We start from the raw sequence: 21085 nt of genomic DNA on the forward strand, positions 1-21085 counted from the left end.
TGGGTTCCCGTCTGTATTAATAAACAGTGTCCTCTAGAGTGGACATTTCTGTTATTTTTTTTTTTTTCCAAAATATTTGACTCTTAACGAAAAAAAAATATCAACAACAAAAGTGCACTGCAGATGACGCTGGTTCTACCGAAGTTGTGGTTTATGTTGTGGTTTGTGCAGCACTTTGAGACACTAGTGATTTAGGGCAGTGGTCCCCAACCACCGGGCCGTGGCCCGATTGGTACCGGGCCGCAGAATAATTTTTTATTAACTTTTATTCAAAAAAAAATTAAAAATGAAAAATTATTATATCAACATAAAAAACACAATATACACTTACAATTAGTGCACCAACCAAAAAAAAACCTCCCTTTTTCATGACAAAGAAAAAAAAAAAAAAAAAGGTGATGACGCTGGTTCTACCGAGGATGTGGTTTGTGTTGTGGTTTGTGCAGCCCTTTGAGACACTAGTGATTTAGGGCAGTGGTCCCCAACCATCAGGCCGTGGCCCGATTGGTACCGGGCCGCAGAAGAATTTTTTATTAATTTTTATTAAAAAAAAAAAATGTTTTTTTTTTTTTTATTAAATCAACATAAAAAACACAATACACACTTACAATTAGTGCACCAACAACAAAAATCTCCCTTTTTCATGACAAAAACGTCCCTTTTTCATGACAATGAAAAAAATAAAATAAAAATTAAAAAAAAAAAAAAAAAAAAAGGTGATGACGCTGGTTCTACCGAGGATGCGGTTTGTGTTGTGGTTTGTGCAGCCCTTTAAGACACTAGTGATTTAGGGCAGTGGTCCCCAACCACCGGGCCGTGGCCCGATTGGTACCGGGCCCCAGAAGAATTTTGTATTAATTTTTATTAAAAAAAAATATATATATATATATTTTTTTTTTTATTAAATCAACATAAAAAACACAATATACCAACCACAAAAACCTCCCTTTTTCATGACAAAAACGTCCCTTTTTCATGACAAAGAAAAAAAAAAAAAAAAAAAAAGGTTGAGGACCACTGATTTAGGGCTATATAAATAGCCATTGATTGATTGATTGATTTTCAAATATTTGATTGCACATAATAAATTGCATTTGCGATCATCCGCATTTTCATCCGGTGTATATTTTGTCACCCGATCCACTGAGGGAGGTGAGTCGCCTTAACAACCAGCCGCACACACTAGCGTGACGACGTGTCAAAGCAGCAGGGGCCCCTCGTGTTTGGGTTCTGTCAGGAGACGCAGCTGAGAGCGTGTCAGGCTCCCATCCATGGGAAGACACAAGTGGCTCCTTATTATCTCTTAATTAGCTTGTGTACCCAGTGGACATTGCTGCAGGGGCTGGGAATTGGGTACTTGATGGACCCAAACATGACATCTTGAAACAGTCTCACTGCTCAGTGAACTCGACGTCTGACTCCTCTGCTCCTCCCCTCTGTGCTCTCCCACGCAGGTATCCAACTGGTTCGGCAACAAACGCATCCGCTACAAGAAAAACATCGGCAAGTTTCAGGAGGAGGCCAACCTCTACGCGGCCAAGACGGCTGTAAACGCGGCGCACGCCGCAGCCGCCGCCGTGCAGAACAGCCAGGCCAACTCCCCTACTACACCTAACTCCGGTAGGAACTCCTGCATAATAAATAAAACCAGATGCAAAACAAGAAAAAAAAACCTGCCCTGCACCTCAGGCCTTAACCTGCTGCCTATCTCACTCTCTCGTGCACCGTTCACACAGCCGAGAGTGACAAGCCCGGCTCCCAGCTTGGGGATCACTAGTCTCCTGTCTATAAGACACTCGGTGCCGAGAAAACTCATGCATAAAGGAAGCGTTCCTGACTTGTGAACTGAGAACACATATATTTTTTTTTTTGGGAGGAGAACAAAAAATAAATAAGAATATCGCCACGGGATTTGTTTTCCCTTGACTTTTCCGTCAACCTGCTGTCATTTTAAATGTAATGGTATCTAGTCACATGGAACGGCTGCGTAAACATAATAGCTGGGAGCATTCTGACTACGCTTATAGCAGTATTATTTGCATTTTTAGAGTCATGTCACATTGTTATATACTAACCCCGTTTCCATATGAGTTGGGAAATTGCGTTAGATGGAATACGATGATTTGCAAATCATTTTCAACCCATATTCGGGTTAATATGCTACAAAGACAACATATTTGATGTTCAAACTGATAAACATTTTTTTTTTGCAAATAATCATTAACTTTAGAATTTGATGCCGGCAACACATGATAAAGAAGTTGGGAAAGGTGGCAGCAAATCCAACACACTTTATTTATATAGCACATTTAAACAACAATAACGTTTCCAGTAGTTTCCAGCCATGTTAAAAACAATATTAAAAAAAACATTATGCTCCACCAATGACTGAATAAAAACAAAAAATAAATAAATATAAAAACATCCATCCATCTTCTTCCGCTTATCCGAGATCGGGTCTCGGGGGCAACAGCCTAAGCAGGGAAACCCAGACTTCCCTTTCCCCAGCCACGTCGTCCAGCTCTTCCCGGGGGATCCCGAGGCATTCTCAGGCCAGCCGGGAGACATAGTCTTCCCAACGTGTCCTGGGTCTTCTCCGTGGCCTCCTACCGGTTGGACGTGCCCTAAACACCTCCCTAGGGAGGCGTTCGGTTGGCATCCTGACCAGATGCCCGAACCACCTCATCTGGCTCCTCTCGATGTGGAGGAGCAGCGGCTTTACTTTGAGTTCCTCCCGGATGACAGAGCTTCTCACCCTATCTCTAAGGGAGAGCCCCGCCTTACGGCGGAGGAAACTCATTTCGGCCGCTTGTACCCGTGATCTTATCCTTTCGGTCATGACCCAAAGCTCATGACCATAGGTGAGGATGGGAACGTAGATCGACCGGTAAATTGAGAGCTTTGCCTTCCGGCTCAGCTCCTTCTTCACCACAACAGATCGGTACAACGTCCGCATTACTGAAGACGCCGCACCGATCCGCCTGTCGATCTCACGATCCACTCTTCCCTCACTCGTGAACAAGACTCCTAGGTACTTGAACTCCTCCACTTGGGGCAGGGTCTCCTCCCCAACCCGGAGATGGCATTCCACCCTTTTCCGGGCGAGAGCCATGGACTCGGACTTTGAGGTGCTGATTGTCATTCCGGTCGCTTCACACTCGGCTGCAAACCGATCCAGTGAGAGCTGAAGATCCCGATCAGATGAAGCCATCAGGACCACATCATCTGCATCTAAAAACAAATATGATTAAAAACTATTACAAAGGGTAAAATCAATTAAAACAGTAAAATAGAAATCAAAGTGTATAAAAAACACAGAGGACAACAGAGGACAGAGGACCACACAACTCACGTAGTGTTAAAAGCCAAAGAATAAAAGTGGGTCTTAAGACGAGACTTAAAACACTCCACTGTGGAAGCAGTTTGAACATGGAGGGGTAGAGTGTTCCAGAGCTTAGGGCCGACCACTGAGAAGGCCCTGTCTCCCCTGGTTTTAAGTCTGGTCTTGGGCACCACGAGCTGGAAATGGCTCTCGGACCTCAGAGCGCGTGCAGGAGTGTAAATTTGGATGAGGTCCGAGATATACTGAGGTGCCAGTCCATGTAAAGATTTCAAAACAAACAGCAATGTTTTAAAATCAATTCTAAAATGAACAGGGAGCCAGTGCAAACTCTGAAGAATTGGGGTTATATGCTGGCATTTCCTGGCCCCTGTTAAAAGTCGTGCTGCCGCGTTCTGGACTAACTGCAACCGGTAGAGAGCGTTTTGGCTAATGCCAGCATAAAGTGCATTGCAGTAGTCCAGGCGACTTAAAATAAAAGCATGCACGACTTGTTCAAAAAGGTTAAAAGATAAAAACGGTTTAACCTTTACTAAAAGACGAAGGTGATAAAAACACGATTTTAAAACGCCATTGACTTGTTTGTCTAATCGCTGTCTGTAGTGACGCCAAGGCTGGTGACTTTGGGACGCACATAAATACTGATAAAGTTAAGGAATGCTCATCAAACACTTATTTGGAACATCCAACAGGTGTGCAGACTAATTGGGAACAGGTGGGTGCCATGATCGGGTATAAAAACAGCTTCCCAAAAAATGCTCAGTCTTTCACAAGAAAGGATGAGGCGAGGTACACCCCTTTGCGTCGCGTTTGGAACACATTTTGGATGTGAGTTTGGGACGCATGTGTTTGGGACGGCGTGGCACAGTGACAGAGTGGCCGTGCGCAACCCGAGGGTCCCTGGTTCAATCCCCACCTGGTACTAACCTCGTCACGACCGTTGTGTCCTGAGCAAGACACTTCACCCTTGATCCTGATGGGTGCTGGTTAGCGCCTTGCATGGCAGCTCCCTCCATCAGTGTGTGAATGTGGAAATAGTGTCAAAGCGCTTTGAGTACCTTGAAGGTAGAAAAGCGCTATACAAGTACAACCCATTTATTTATTTATTTATTTGGATGCGCGAAGGTGTCACCCCAAGATGTAGCAGGACCAGGACAAGGCAGGATTGTTTAATACAAATAAGTAAAATAACACTGACAAAAAAGGAAAAAAAACAGCATGCCTACGCACCGGAAGCTAATGCTAAACTTAGCACGGATACAAAGCAGTCTAAAAGTTGCGTGCCGAATGCACGGAAGATAAGGTGGAACTTAGCACATAGTCAACAAAGTTCAAAATAGCGTGCCGAATGCACGAAAGCTAAGGCGGAACTTAGCAAGCAGATCTAAATAGCGTGCCGAGCGCATGGAAGCTAAGACGTGACTTAGCAAAGTACGAACAGATAAAGAACGCCAACCTGACAGTTGCTTACCGCAAACAAACCATCCAGACAGAGAACTAAGGTAGCAGGCAGGTTTAAATACTCAAGTAGACAATAACTAACAGGTGTGCGTACAAACAATAGCAGGTGGGACAAATCAGAAACCATTGTAAAAAAAACAGGAAGTGTACAAAAACTCAGCACCGGAAGAGTCCAAACAATCAAAAAACCAAAAAGGACTCAAAAAACAGACTAAGGGTGTGATCCGGGAAACACTTTGTCCACAACTGCGTGAGCAAATAGTCAAACAGTTTAGAAACAATGTTTCTCAAAGTGCAATTGCAAGAAATGTAGGGATTTCAACATCTACGGTCCATAATATCATCAAAATGTTCAGAGAATCAGGAGAAATCACTCCACGTAAGCGGCATGGCCGGAAACCAACATTGAATGACCGAGACCTTCGATCCCTCAGACGGCACTGTATCAAAAACCGACATCAATCTCTAAAGCAGGGGTCACCAACGCGGTGCCCGCAGGCACCAGGTAAACCGTAAGGACCAGACGAGTCGCCCGCTGGCCTGTTCTAAAAATAACTCAAATAGCAGCACTTACAAGTGTGCTGCCTCTATTTTTTAAATTGTATTTATTTACTAGCAAGCTGGTCTCGCTTTGCTCGACATTTTTAATTCTAAGAGAGACAAAACTCAAATAGAATTTGGAAATCCAAGAAAATATTTTAAAGACTTGGTCTTCACTTGTTTAAATAAATGTATTTATTTTTTTACTTTGCTTCTTATAACTTTCAGAAAGACAATTTTAGATAAAAAATACAATTAAAAAGTTTTTTAGGATTTTTAAACACATATACATTTCCTCTTCTTTCCTCTTCTTTTCTGACAATTTAAATCAATGTTTAAGTATTTTTTTTTAATTATAAGTAATAATCAATACATTTTCATTTAATTCTTCATTTTAGCTTCTGTTTTTTCGACGAAGAATATTTGTGAAATATTTCTTCAAACGTATTATGATTAAAATAAAAAATAAAAATATTCTGGCAAATCTAAAAAATCTGTAGAATCAAATTTAAATCTTATTTCAAAGTGGATTTTAACCTATTTAAAACATGTAATCAAAATTCTAAAATTAATCTTAATCAGGAAAAATTACTTATGATGTTCCATAAATTATTTTTTTATTTTTTTCAAAAAGATTCAAATTAGTTAGTTTTTGTCTTTAATTTTTTTCGGTTGAATTTTGAATTTTAAATAGTCCAAATTGAAGATAAACTATGTTTGATTTTTTTTTGTTTTTTTTTTGTGTGTTTTCTCCTCTTTTAAACCGTTCAATTAAGTGTTTTTTTCATCATTTATTGTCTACAAAATACCTTCCGTAAAAGGAAAAAAAAATGTACGACGAAGTGACAGACAGAAATACCCATTCTTTTATATATATAGATTTATTTATTAAAGGTGAATTGAACAAATTGGCTATTTCTGGCAATTTATTTAAGTGTGTATCAAACTGGTAGCCCTTCGCATTAATCAGTACCCAAGAAGTAGCTCTTGGTTTCAAAAAGGTTGGTGACCCCTGCTCTAAAGGATATCACCACATGAGCTCAGGAACACTTCAGATAACCACTGTCACTAAATACAGTTTGTCGCTACATCTGTAAGTGAAGCGACGTTTATTGAAAAGGTGATGTAACACAGTGGTGAACATGCCCTTTCCCAACTACTTTGGCACGTGTTGCAGCCATTAAATTCTAAGTTAATTATTACTTGCAAAAAAAATTAAAAATAAAGTTTATGAGTTAGAACATAGGTGTCAAACTCTGGCCCGCGGCCCAAATTTGGCCCACCGTGTAATTTAATTTGGCCCTTGAGGCAATATCAAATTAACATTAGAGCTGGCCCGCCGGTATTATAACACAGCATTCACCGCAAATACTCATACTTACCAACCCTCCCGATTTTCCCGGGAGACTCCCGAATTTCAGTGCCCTTGCCGAAAATCACCTGGGGCAACCATTCTCCTGAATTTCTCTCGATTTCCACCCAAACAACATCATTGGGGACGTGCCTTAAAGGTACTGCATTCAAGGTCCTCTACAAACTATCGTCCCGTCCGCTTTCTCTCCATACAAACATTGTCACAGTCACATACTATATGCGGAGTTTACATGGAAACAAGTGAATGCAAGCATACTTGGTCAACCGCCATACAGGTCACTCAGAGGGTGGCCGTATAAACAACTTTAACACTGTTACAAATATGCGCCACATTGTGAACCCACCCCAAAACCAGAATGACAACCACATTTAGGGAGAACATCCGCACCGTAACCCAACATAAACACAACAGAACAAATACCCAGAAAACCCTTGCAGCACTAACTCTTCCGGGATGCTACAATATTTGAAAATCGATTTTGCATGTCACTTCTGAGTTAGAACATCAAATATCTTGTCTTTGTAGTGCATTCAATTGAATATGGGATGAAAAGGATTTGCAAATCATTATACTCCGTTTATATTTACATCTGACACAGTTTCTCAATGTATATGGAAACGAGGTTTGTACATACATTTTATTTTTAAAAAAGCCTGTTGTAGCCTGAATGTGCTGAATTTGGACTGGGTTGACCTTCATCAGGATGTGGTAAGCTCATGAAGTGGTCCCCTTTTTCTTGCACCCAGGATTCCAGATGAAAGATGAAGAATTTCAGCTGGATTCTGCAGAGAGCAAAAACAGTCTTTTAACCAACATGTTTACTGGTACTGGTCTTTTCATAAGCTTCTTATTGTTCTTGTCATTTTATCATGTGATACCTTCCTGCCAGTGTTAGATTGGGATTAGACCATGTAGACTGTACCACATGTAGGACTGGACCCTTGTGTTTTGTGATCCTCACTTCATCTGTGCCCATTTTGTCGGTGAAAAAATATCAAATCCTTATTTTTTTTTTAGTCCTCCTGCATCTCGTCCTCATGTGTTTGTTGATTTGCTCCTTGTGCATTCCTCCCTCGCTCTGGTAGTTGCTTGCTGTATGGGCGTTTTTTTTCCCCCCCTCACTATATTTGTATGTGTCTGAGTAGCGTTCCATTTATTCAGATATGCCGTATTTTTTCGGACCATAAGGCGCACCGAATTATAAGCCAGTTCTATTCAGATAAATTTTCATACAGAGGGGCCATATTATGATTTTTTTTTGTTCTACATTTAAAAAACTTCCTTGGGGTCTATTATTTGGTTATTATTTGGTCAAAATATCTAATCCAATCCAATCCACTTTATTTTTATAGCACATTTAAATAACAGAATAGATTCCAAAGTGCTGCACAACAATATTGAAAACAAATATTCAAATATTACCCTTAGGTCCTGTGATGAGGTGGCGACTTGTCCAGGGTGTACCCCACCTTACGCCCGACTGTAGCTGAAATAGCCTCCAGTGCCCCCCGCCACCCTTAAAGGGAGTAAGCGGTGGAAAATGGATGGATGGATGGATTCCAAAGTGCTGCACAACATTAAAAACACATATTCAAATATTACCCTTAGGTCCTGTGATGAGGTGGCGACTTGTCCAGGGTGTACCCCACCTTACGCCCGACTGTAGCTGAGATAGGCTCCAGTGCCCCCCGCCACCCTTAAGGGAATAAGCGGTAGAAAATGGATAGATGGGTGGATATCCTTAGGACTGTATAAAAAACAACAACAAAAAATAAATAAATAAAATAAATAATACACAGATTACGTTTTACCGATCATCTTTCCGGCATCTTTCTCGATTGTGGCCGGTCGTATTTCCGTGTCTCCAATTCCAATTCGACAGCATCTTTTCCCCGTACAGGTAATTTTTAGCGCTTCCATAGCGAGTCTACTGACATAATAATTTAGAACTATTGCTAACTATGAACTACGGAACGTTACGCTACTTTCTATTAGAAATGACAAAAGCAATAAATGGTCCACAAGAGTATAGAGAAAAAAGGGAGCTTATTGACTACAATGGCGGACGCCCACACATTTTCGGGATTTATGCAGATCCCAAATAAACATCAGCAGGTACGAATAGGTAGGAAAAGTTTTGCATAATATTGCAAAAGAAAATGCCAGATAATGTCTCATAATAGGTTCCATAATGACGTATGTTGAAGCACAGTACGTCTGACTACCGCCAGACGTTCATTCAAGCGGTGCGGCTTTGTAGCTTACCAAAGTTATCCTAAAATCTTTTGACATATTTTTGGGCGCCGTGTGTAATGTGTGAGACTTGCGTGGCATAACAATGCCAGATCTGTTCCTCCAGGGATGCGTCTGGCAAGAACACAGCTTAGGGTAAGCATCAAAGGATTTATTAAATTAACAAAAGGGCTAGGAACAAAAAGACTGGAGCTAAGCAGAAAGGTAAACAAAAAGCGCTAGCATGGAAAGCTAGGAAAACAAACGGAAACACAAACACTTGGCACGAAGGCACAAAAAGGGAAAACAAAACAACTAGCATGAAAGCTAGGAATAAAATAATAGCGTGAGAGCTAGCGAGTAATAGTATGGAAAACAAGTCATCAACTGTTGCGTGAAGGCAAACTAGGATCCAAGACGGAAGAACGAAATCGGGCAGGCTTATATAAGGCAGCGATCAGTGGGAACAGGTGTGCGGGAACCGAGAGTAGCAGGTGGAAACAATATGCAACCATGGTGACAGAGCAAAACAGGAAATAAAGAGGTCAAACTACAGCAGGGGTCGGGAACCTTTTTAGCTGAGAGAGCCATACAAGCCAAATATTTTCAAAAGTATTTCTGTCAGAGCCATATAATATATATATATATATTTTTTTTTTTTAAGACTGAATACAACTAAATGCGCACATTTTTAAGTAAGACCAACATTTTTAGAGTATAATAAGTCTCCTATTATTTTTAATAACATTGTTATTCTGAAACCAACCAACAATAAATAAAATACTTCTTAACATTAATGCAACTTCTTGAATAGGTGCGGTAGAAACCGGATGGATGGATTAAAATGCATGAGAATGTTTTAGATTTTGAACGTTATTTTTGACACTGTGATTACCAGCGGAATTATTTATTACTTACCGTGTTAAGCGATGTCAGCTAAGATTTATCCAAGAGCCGGGTGCAGTCATCAAAAGAGCCACATCTGGCTCTAGAGCCATAGGTTCCCTACCCCTGAACTACAGAATGTGACATGAAAGAGGAACAAAGCAACAATACGGTGATGATCCAACCATCTGATCACAACATAATGTTCTATATTCTCAATAAGACATCAACGTTCTGGTGTTGGTTGCTCACGGGTGCTTGCTAACGTCATTTATTGAACAGGCGTCAAATTTCTTCGATATCTGTGAGCACAACCAGAATTGACACGTACATTAGGCGCACCGGGTTAAAAGGCGCAATGTCGATTTTTTTTTTTAATTGAAGGAATTTAAGTGCGCCTTATAGTTCGCAAAATATGGTACAAGTGTGTGCGTGCGGGTGTTTTTTGTGTGTGTGTTGATGTGAGTTGTCTGTCTGCCTTCCTTGTAAGCCAGCTCATGTTATTCAGCTACTTACATCTTCCCTCTCTAGGTTCTTCAGGTTCTTTTAACCTCCCAAACTCTGGGGACATGTTCTTGAGCATGCAGAGTCTGAATGGGGATTCTTACCAAGGGGCACAAGTCGGAGCCAATGTACAGTCACAGGTAGGATCAACAATCAGGGACAGTTCCTCACTGCGGGTGCAGAGAGCTGTCCTTGTCTTGCCTGTGTACTGAGCCATCCACAGTGCCCGTCTGAAGCACATCCAAGCAAAAGCAAAGATAAAATAAAAGCACGCTCAGAGTGTCTTCGGACTGTTTTGCTGTGTTTTGCTCTTCTGTCAGGCAAAACATGAGTATTGCACACAGCAATTAATATATTCACATATTCTACTAAGATTAGGTAAATGCATTTGGCTTTGACTTGACCTCTTGGGTTGGTATTGGGTTTTTGGTACCGTGTTTCCCCTTTGTTATTGTCCTATATCCTCTATTTTCTCCTTTTGTCATAGTGTTGTATTGTTTGTTCTTGCTGTCTTCCATTATGTACATGTAATGCAAAAAAAACAAAAACTGTGCACTTACAACAATCTATTTTTAAAATGGATAATTAAAGGCCTACTGAAACCCACTACTACCTACCACACAGTTTGATAGTTTATATATCGATGATGAAAAATTAACATCGCAACACAAGCCAATACGGCCTTTATAATTTACTAAATTGCAATTTTAAATTTCCTGTTGAAAACGTCGCGGAATGATGACGTGTACGCGTGACGTCACGGACTGTTAGGAAATATGAGCGCTGCGCACACACACAGCTAAAAGTCGTCTGCTTTAAGTGCATAATTACACAGTAATTTGGACATCTGTGTTGCTGAATCTTTTGCAATTTGTTCAATTAATATTGGAGAAGTCAAAGTAGAAAGATGGAATATGGAAGCTTTAGCTTTTAGCCACACAAACACACGGTGATTTGTTGTTTAAAATTCCCGGAGGTGAAACTTTACTATGGATCAGAGCGGTCAAGCGAACAAGGATCCCGACCAAATGTCAACCAGCAGTTTTCGGTGAGAAAATTGTGGTAATAAGTCGCTACTTACCGGATATCAGCTGCGCTTGTGCCGTCCGTACAGCTGCCGTCGACTTCCATCAGACACCTGCATCAAGGCACCCGTGGACACACCGCTCTGACTATCAGGTACTATTAAACTCACTAAAACACTAGCAACACAATAGAAAGATAAGGATTTCCCAGAATGATCCTAGTAAATGTGTCTAAAAACATCTGAATCCGTCCCAATGCAATCGCGTTCTTTTTTTTTTTTTTTGTCCGTCCTCAAACACGAATCTTTCATCCTCGCTCAAATTAATGGGGAAATTGTCATTTTCTCGGTCCGAATAGCTCTTTTAGTTGGAGGCTCCCATTAAAAACAATGTGAGGATATGAGGAGCTGTCACGCCAAATTTCTTCCCCCCATACAAAAACCTTCCCCCCGGAATACATTTGGTGTGACAGCCCCTCTAATGCATGAAGGACCCCAATGAGGGCGTGATAATACCAATTTATATGACTCTTAAGGGTTACAGCTTCATAATTAGCGAAGCAAAAATAGCTTGAAAGGTTAGCATGCTGGAATGCTAATATTTTTTCCTCACTGTTATTTTTCACCAATGACAATCAGCCAATTATAATGCATTTAAAACAGGCAGCTGTGTGGGCTGCTTTAAGGTCCCTCCACCCTCATTGGGGTCCTTCAAGCAGTTTCTTCCGGGGGGAAGGTTTTTGTAGGGGGAAAGAAATTTGGCGTGACGTCATCGTCTGCGACTTCCTGTAAAGGCAGGGCTTTTCTGTTGGCGACCAAAAGTTGCAAACTTTATCATCGATGTTCTCTACTAAATCCTTTCAGCAAAAATATGGCAATATCGCGAAATGATCAAGTACGACACATAGAATGGACCTGCTATCCCCGTTTAAATAAGAAAATCTCATTTCAGTAGGCCTTTAAAAGTATAAACAACCACTGTTTGTGTGTTGTTCTTTTTTATTATCAAACACATATTTACCTATGCATTGTTGCAAAAATAATGATTGTGTAGCATGCTCATAACATTAGATGCCAACCAATTAGCAAATAGGATTAGCACATTTTCTGTCTATGGAGTTGTGTTGTCGCGCCGCAGTAGTTAGTGGCTGTCCATGAGCATGTGTTCAGTTAGTGTTGGCCTGCTGCCACACACCAAGCTGAATAGCCTGTCTACCTTGTCTGTCCCCTTCAGGTGGATACCCTGCGCCATGTTATCAGTCAGACGGCAGGATACAGTGATGCTCTTGGCCGACACACCATGTACAGTCCACACAGCTTAAATGTGAGTACCGCCTCCGAGACTTAATATAAAGTGGCCCGCCACTTCATTTGACATGGCCCGCCACATGTGGTTTATTTGGCCCACCACGTCATTAAATTTGTCTGCAAAAGGCTGAAAATAATAAAAGCACTTTCTGGCTAAATGTATTTGTTCTTTTAATTTTGCCAGAAAAAATGTCATGTGTTCTGCTAAATTATTTAACATGGTTTCATTATTTTGTGTGGCCCGCCTGGTAAATTCCATCTTCGAAAATTCTATGTTTCCCGCCACGTCATTTATGTGGCCTAAAAAAATCCGGAATTTAATGAAGCACTTTCTGCGTGAATGTATTTCCAATTTTAATTTGGACCAAAATTTACTGCATTCTATTGCATATGTTCTAAACGGTAGTGAAGTAAAGTGAATTATATTTGTGCCAGCAACTTGAGGGTTGCAGGTTCGATACCCGCTTCAGCCATCCTAGTCACTGCCGTTGTGTCCTTGGGCAAGACACTTTACCCACCTGCTCCCAGTGCCACCCACACTGGTTTAAATGTAAAAATTAGATATTGGGTTTCACTATGTAAAGCGCTTTGAGTCACTAGAGAAAAAGCGCTATATAAAATATAATTCACAATTCACATATTTATATAGCGCTTTTCTCTAGTGACTCAAAGCGCTTTACATAGTGAAACCCAATATCTATGTTACATTTAAACCAGTGTGGGTGGCACTGGAAGCACGTGGGTAAAGTGTCTTGCCCAAGGACACAACGGCAGTGACTAGGAAGCGGGAATTGAACCTGCAACCCTCAAGTTGCTGGCACGGCCACTCTACCAACCGAGCTATACCACCCCAACGGTAATATTATATGATCATGCAAAAAGATTTATTTCTAATTTAATATATATATATATTTTTTTTGCTGCTGTCATGATCCGCGATCCGGATCATGTTTTGTGGTTTTTGTTAGTTTTGGACTCCTTTAGTTCCTGTTTGTGCACCTCTGAGTTTGTTACCATAGCTACTTATTATTTTCACCTGCCTCTTGTGTTCGGAACACTCACCTGTTGCTCATCAGAGGCATTTTTTTAAACTTCCCTTTGCCGGTCACCCGTCCTGGCTTCTTTGTTTGCTTTATGTCTCCTAGCTTATGCTAATTGTTTAGCGTCGAGTGCGATTGGCACGTATTTTCTTTCGACTTGGTTTCTGTTCTTGGTGGTGCTTTGTTTTGTTGAAGATTAAATTATGATCCTACCTGCAAGTCTTGTCCGGAGTCGTCCATTTGCATCCCGGTAGAACGGACATAAAAATATAAAGCGCTTTCTGGCTAAATGTATTTGTTCTTTTAATTTTGCCAGAAAAAAATGTTATGTGTTCTGCTGAATTATTTAACATGGTTTCATTATTTTGTGTGGCCCGCCTCGTAAATTCCATCTTCGAAAATTCTATGTTTCCCGCCACATCATTTATGTGGCATAAAAAAATCCGGAATTTAATGAAGCACTTTCTGCGTGAATGTATTTCCAATTTTAATTTGGACCAAAATTTACTGCATTCTATTGCATATGTTCTAAACGGTAGTGAAGTGAAGTGAATTATATTTGTGCCAGCAACTCGAGGGTTGCAGGTTCGATACCCGCTTCAGCCATCCTAGTCACTGCCGTTGTGTCCTTGGGCAAGACACTTTACCCACCTGCTCCCAGTGCCACCCACACTGGTTTAAATGTAAAAATTAGATATTGGGTTTCACTATGTAAAGCGCTTTGAGTCACTAGAGAAAAAGCGCTATATAAAATATAATTCACAATTCACATATTTATATAGCGCTTTTCTCTAGTGACTCAAAGCGCTTTACATAGTGAAACCCAATATCTAAGTTACATTCAAACCAGTGTGGGGGGCACTGGGAGCACGTGGGTAAAGTGTCTTGCCCAAGGACACAACGGCAGTGACTAGGATGGCGGAAGCGGGAATTGAACCTGCAACCGTCAAGTTGCTGGCACGGCCACTCTACCAACCGAGCTATACCGCCCCAACGGTAATATTATATGATCATGCAAAAAGATTTATTTTGTAATTTAATATATATATATTTTTTTTTTTTGCTGCTGTCATGATCCGCGATCCGGATCATGTTTTGTGGTTTTTGTTAGTTTTGGACTCCTTTAGTTCCTGTTTGTGCACCTCTGAGTTTGTTACCATAGCTACTTATTATTTTCACCTGCCTCTTGTGTTCGGAACACTCACCTGTTGCTCATCAGAGGCATTTTTTAAACTTTCCTTTGCCGGTCACTCGTCCTGGCTTCTTTGTTTGCTTTATGTCTCCTAGCTTATGCTAATTGTTTAGCGTCGAATGCGATTGGCACGTATTTTCTTTCGACTTGGTTTCTGTTCTTGGTGGTGCTTTGTTTTGTTGAAGATTAAATTATGTTCCTACCTGCAAGTCTTGTCCGGAGTCGTCCATTTGCATCCCGGTAGAACGGACATAAAAATATAAAGCGCTTTCTGGCTAAATGTATTTGTTCTTTTAATTTTGCCAGAAAAAATGTTATGTGTTCTGCTAAATTATTTAACATGGTTTCATTATTTTGTGTGGCCCGCCTTGTAAATTCCAGCTTCGTAAATTCTATGTGTTACCCACATCATTTATGTGGTCTAAAAAAGGCTGGAATTTAATGAAGCACTTTCTGCGCGAATGTATTTCCAATTTTAATTTTGACAAAAATGTACTGCATTCTATTGCATATGTTCTGAACAATAATATTATATGATCATGCAAGTAGATTTTTTTCTAATTTAATAGTATTTTGTTGTTTTGCTGCTGTCATGATCCGCGGTCCAGATCATGTTTTGTGTTTTTTGTTAGTTTTGGACTCCTATAGTTCCTGTTTGTGCACCTCTGAGTTTGTTACCACAGCTACTTATTATTTTCACCTGCCTCTTGTGTTCAGGACACTTACCTGTTGCTCTTTAGAGGCATTATTTTTTAAACTACCCTTTGCCGGTCAATCGTCCTGGCTTCTTTGTTTGCTTTATGTCTCCTAGCCCATGCTAATTGTTTAGCGTCGAGTACGATTGGCACGTATTTTCTTTCGACTTGGTTTCTGTTCTTGGTGGTGCTTTGTTTTGTTGAAGATTAAATTATGTTCCTACCTGCAAGTCTTGTCCGGAGTCGTCCATTTGCATCCCGGTAGAACGGACATAAAAATATAAAGCGCTTTCTGGCTAAATGTATTTGTTCTTTTAATTTTGCCAGAAAAAATGTTATGTGTTCTGCTAAATTATTTAACATGGTTTCATTATTTTGTGTGGCCCGCCTCGTAAATTTCAGCTTCGTAAATTCTATGTGTTACCCACATCATTTATGTGGTCTAAAAAAGGCTGGAATTTAATGAAGCACTTTCTGCGCGAATGTATTTCCAATTTTAATTTTGACAAAAATGTACTGCATTCTATTGCATATGTTCTGAACAATAATATTATATGATCATGCAAGTAGATTTTTTTCTAATTTAATATTATTTTGTTGTTTTGCTGCTGTCATGATCCGCGGTCCAGATCACGTTTTGTGTTTTTTGTGAGTTTTGGACTCCTTTAGTTCCTGTTTGTGCACCTCTGAGTTTGTTACCACAGCTACTTATTATTTTCACCTTCCTCTTGTGTTCGGGACACTCACCTGTTGCTCATCAGATGCATTATTTTTTAAACTTCCCTTTGCCGGTCACCCGTCCTGGCTTCTTTGTTTGCTTTATGTCTCCTAGCCTATGCTAATTGTTTAGCGTCGAATGCGATTGGCACGTATTTTCTTTCGACTTGGTTTCTGTTCTTGGTGGTGCTTTGATTTGTTCAAGATTAAATTATGTTCCTACCTGCAAGTCTTGTCCGGAGTCGTCCATTTGCATCCCGGGAGAACGAACCGCGCAATAAGCTGTGACCCCTCCGTAACAGCTGCAGCTGTGACATATACTGTAATATTTGACATGATCATTGGGATTTGTTATATATTGTATATATTATACAACAATATAATATATTATAATATATGTACCCCGACTTCCGCCCAAATGCAGCTGAGATAGGCTACAGCCCCCCTCCCCCCACCCCCCACCTTGACTTACAATTTCAAAGCAAGTTATCTATCAATCTGTTACTTTCAATAAACACAATTTAGAGTGGCCTCTGCAAATTATATAACGGGGGCTATTACATGTTCACATTCGTGTATACCGTATTTCCTTGAATTTCCGCAGGGCATATAGTATGCGCCTGCCTTGAATTACTGCCGGGTCAAACTCGCTTCCCAAAATAATTAGCGCATGCTTAGTATTACCGCCTGGTCAAACTCGTGACGTCACGAGTGACACTTCCCCTGTCATCATTTTCAAAATGGAGGAGGCTGATTTCAATACCGGTAATTCGAGATCGCTTAAAGAGAAGAAGATCAAGAGCTATTCAGTAGGATTTAAGGTCCAAGCTTACATCACACTCAAATTTTTACTGCATACCTTTGGTAAGTGCCCGAGTACGAAGAGGTTTTAAAATAATTAGCGCATGCTTACTTTTACTGCATGCCTTTGGTAAGCGCAGGAGTGAGAAGAGTTTTTAAATTAATTAGCGCCCCGGCGGCAATTCAAGGAAATTCGGTATATTCAATGTTACAGACGGCCCTCTGCGGGCAGCCATAATTGTGATGTGGCCCTCAATAAAAAAAACAAAAAAACAGATATGACGCCCCTGTTCTTCAATGAATAAAAATATTCCTGCATATACGATTATTTGCTAGGCCGAGGGCGCAGGTTAAAATTGTATTACACATCCATTCAAATACAGAATGTACTTTGTTCAATCATAGAAGTCCAGCGCATGGTTTCAGTTTTGGCTGTTTTCAAAAATGTTCTCACTTCCATATTCTTTATGATGAAATATTTACATGTTATTGCTCGCAGCCATGCGAAGACAGGAACGTCTGCCTTTTGCTGTAGTTTAATACTCTGCCTTAAAGTAAAGCCTCACATATTCTGCACCCTCCAGAGTAAAAGATTAATATAATTGATAAAGGCAGTGTCATTTTAGCATTTTGTACTTGCTCACCTTGTATGGTTATGCCTGCTGTCTGCGTGCAAATACTCATTCTTCATGTTATTTAAATCAAAAGGAATGAATAGTTTGCAGAAATTAAGTGAATTAGTCACTAATTACACCAAAATACAGATAGACAGGTTATATATTGAAAGGGTTAAAGAAACCACATTATTGGGTGTAATAATAGATGATAAAATGAATTATAAATCTCATGTAAAAAAAACATACAACATAAAGTAGCAAGAAACACGTCAATAATGAATAAAGAAAAGTGGGGGTGGGGGTGTATAATGTAGCCCGGAAGAGTTCGGGATGCGTGGGATTCTGGGTTTTTCTTCTGTTCTGTTTATGTTGTGTTAAAGTGCGGATGTTCTCCCAAAATGTGTTTGTCATTTTTGTTTGGTGTGGGTTCACAGTGTGGCGCATATTAGTAAGAGTGTTAAAGTTGTTTATATCACAACCCTCAGTGTAACCTGTATGGCCGTTGAACAAGTATGCCTTGCAGTCGCTTACACGTTGAGTCAGCAGCCATTGCCATCACAGTACACCCTCAATATTGTTATCCGGGTGAAAATCTGAGAATGTTATCCTGGGGAGATTTCTGGGAGAGGCATTGAAATCCAGAAAACCTCCCAGAAAAATAGGGGTGTCGACAAATATGCAGCTGAGCCACAAAATAGTGATCCAAGAGCCGCGGGTTGCCGACCCTGTTCTAGACCAAAAATCTCTTCATATTCTTTACTGTGAAGTGTGAAGTGAATTATATTTATATAGCGCTTTTCTCTAGCGACTCAAAGCGCTTTACATAGTGAAACCCAATATCTAAGTTACATTTTTAAACCAGTGTGGGTGGCACTGGGAGCAGGTGGGTAAAGTGTCTTGCCCAAGGACACAACGGCAGTGACTAGGATGGCGGAAGCGGGATTCGAACCTGCAACCCTCAAGTTGCTGACACGGCCGCTCTACCAACCGAGCTATACCGCCCCTGCTCACTAGTGTCACTCTATCTGAGTTATTGTGTAGAAATATGGGGAAACAACTACAAATGTGTGCTTCACTTGCTATCGGTTTTACAAAAAAGATCAATTATAATAGTACTTAATGTTGGATATAAAGAACATACAAACCCTTTTAATTTTTTAAATCACAATTATTGAAATTCAATGATTTGGTGCATTTGCAAACAGCTAAAATGATGTATAAAGCAAACTATAACCTTCTAACCAAGAATGTACAACAATTCTTCTCAACAAAAGAGGTTAACCATAACCTTAAAGGAAAATCAAATTTATACGATGTGTATGCTCGTACAACACTTACAACCTTTAACACAGTGGTCTCAGACACGCGGCCCGCACCTTGATATGAAAATTTTATCTTAGTGTTGCCCGCGAGTTTTGTATGAATGGTGCTTGACAGTATTATATTTACCACAGGCTCCTGAATTTCAGGGCAACCATTCTCATGAATTTCTGATGATTTTATTCAACCAATCAACAATATTCAGGGGGTGCCGTATTGGCACTGTCTTTATCGCCCTCTACAATTTGTACGAGCAGCGTGCCAGCCCAGTCACATGTTGTTTCTGGCTTTTGGACACACACGTAAGTGACTGCAAGACATAGTTGATTAACAGCCACACAGGTCACAGTGAGGGTTGGCCGTATAAACAACTTTAACACTGTTACAAATATGCGCCAGACTGTGAACCCACACCAAACAAGAATGACGAACACATTTCGGGAGAACATCCGCACCGTAACACAACATAAACACAACAGAACAAATACCCAGAGTCCTATGCAGCCCTAACTCTTCCGGGCTACAATATACACCCCCGCTGCCACCAAACCCCTGAGACTAATTTGAATTGCCACTAGATGTAGCCCACATGCTACTAGTGGTACACGTACCACAGTTTGAGAATCACTGAATTAGTGTAAACCCAAAGTATTCAGCAATAGAAAAGTAGTTTATATACGCAAGAAAATGATGTCGCCCCGCACCGGCAGCTTTCGGTGTCATTCCGTCTCTGCTGAAGCCTTATTACTATAAGCTTTTCAGACATGTCAGCCTCGAGCTAGATCAAGTGTTTTTCACTTTCTCACAAGGTTTCTCACTTCCACGTGCACTGTAGACCTGTGCCTAGTGGCTCAGTGGAGCTTTGCACAATCCTGACTAAAATAGCAACTGGCACTACTGAGTCAACCTCACCTTCTCTGGGGGGGGGGGGGGGGGGGGGGGGGGGGATGGGGGGCATGGAGACACACAGAAATATTATTCTTCAGTAAGGCGTCGTGTCTAGTTTATAACAGCAATTCTTAAAGTGTTTTATAGACGAATTAGCATAGACTAACCTTTAGTATTGTTGGTGGTGACGTAGACCGGGATCCAGTAAAGGCTAGGTCACGCCTAGGGCGAGGCAAAGTCAGGCTGGCTAAGACTGGCTCTCTTGGCGAAGCCCCTGCCTTGTCACTTCCACTCAGCTCTCCCCACCTCAGCCCGACCGAGCCCTCCCTCCTCCTGACTGGCAGGAGAATATGTAGCGACAAGCTGCCGGACGTTGCAGAAATCTGCTTAGACACTGATTTGAGGCATCGCTCCCATTGGTCGGGACACTAGACAAATTTGTCTCTTTGCTGATTCCAGGGCTCAAAGGCCGGAACAAAAAAACATGTCAACCCGTTTTTTTTCGGCGTGTGAGGAAGCATTTCGGGGGGAATGACTTTGTGTTCAGAATGGACGGATGCTGAGGTAAACAGTGAATCAAGTGCAATGATAATATATAATATATAAATAAACCATAAAAACACCTATTATTTTAACAGTGTGAAAAAAAAAAGCAAGCATTTCATATTCAAAACATATATTTATATATGATTTTAGTAAAACTTTAGTATGGGGAACATTTTCACCATTAATTAGTTGCTTATTATGCACAGAATTTCTAGGCGCAGTGAAGGCGTTGAGGGGTTCCGGTTTGATGACCGCAGGATTAGGTCTCTGCTTTTTGCAGATGATGTGGTCCTGATGGCTTCATCTGACCGGGATCTTCAGCTTTCGCTGGATCGGTTCGCAGCCGAGTGTGAAGCGACCAGAATGAGAATCAGCACCTCCAAGTCCGAGTCCATGGTTCTCGCCCGGAAAAGGTTGAAATGCCATCTCCGGGTTGGGGAGGAGACCCTGCCCCAAGTGGAGGAGTTCAAGTACCTAGGAGTCTTGTTCACGAGTGAGCGAAGAGTGGATCGTGAGATCGACAGGCGGATCGGTGCGGCGTCTTCAGTAATGCGGACGTTGTACCGATTCGTCGTGGTGAAGAAGGAGCTGAGCCGGAAG

The 21085-nt window shown here is 40.9% G+C and overlaps 1 protein-coding gene and 1 long non-coding RNA gene across 12 annotated transcripts in view; one reads left to right on the forward strand and one right to left on the reverse strand.

The window, feature by feature from the left end:
• Positions 1-21085, forward strand: part of pbx3b (pre-B-cell leukemia homeobox 3b) — a 183853-nt gene that overhangs the window by 154679 nt on the left and 8089 nt on the right. For 4 of the 9 annotated variants that reach the window (XM_061906850.1, XM_061906852.1, XM_061906851.1 and 1 more), the window contains 4 exons: positions 1455-1620; positions 7463-7540; positions 10365-10477; positions 12596-12685. In XM_061906850.1, the coding sequence (XP_061762834.1) occupies positions 1455-1620; positions 7463-7540; positions 10365-10477; positions 12596-12685 (447 nt within the window). The remainder of the gene's footprint in view (positions 1-1454; positions 1621-7462; positions 7541-10364; positions 10478-12595; positions 12686-21085) is intronic. The other 5 variants (XM_061906854.1, XM_061906855.1, XM_061906856.1 and 2 more) reach the window with 2 other exon arrangements.
• On the reverse strand, positions 1146-20264 carry LOC133556696 (uncharacterized). Of its 3 annotated transcripts, XR_009807572.1 has the most exons (6): positions 20107-20264; positions 9867-9964; positions 8319-8463; positions 8139-8232; positions 7410-7498; positions 1146-3231 (listed from the first exon to the last, which is right to left on the reverse strand). It is a non-coding gene; the product is annotated as an uncharacterized LOC133556696 (long non-coding RNA). The 3 variants fall into 3 exon arrangements; XR_009807570.1 differs by lacking the exon at positions 9867-9964; XR_009807571.1 differs by lacking the exon at positions 9867-9964 and having other exon boundaries at positions 7351-7498.

This window comes from Nerophis ophidion, linkage group LG07, assembly GCF_033978795.1.
Source record: "Nerophis ophidion isolate RoL-2023_Sa linkage group LG07, RoL_Noph_v1.0, whole genome shotgun sequence".
Classification (NCBI taxonomy): domain Eukaryota; kingdom Metazoa; phylum Chordata; class Actinopteri; order Syngnathiformes; family Syngnathidae; genus Nerophis; species Nerophis ophidion.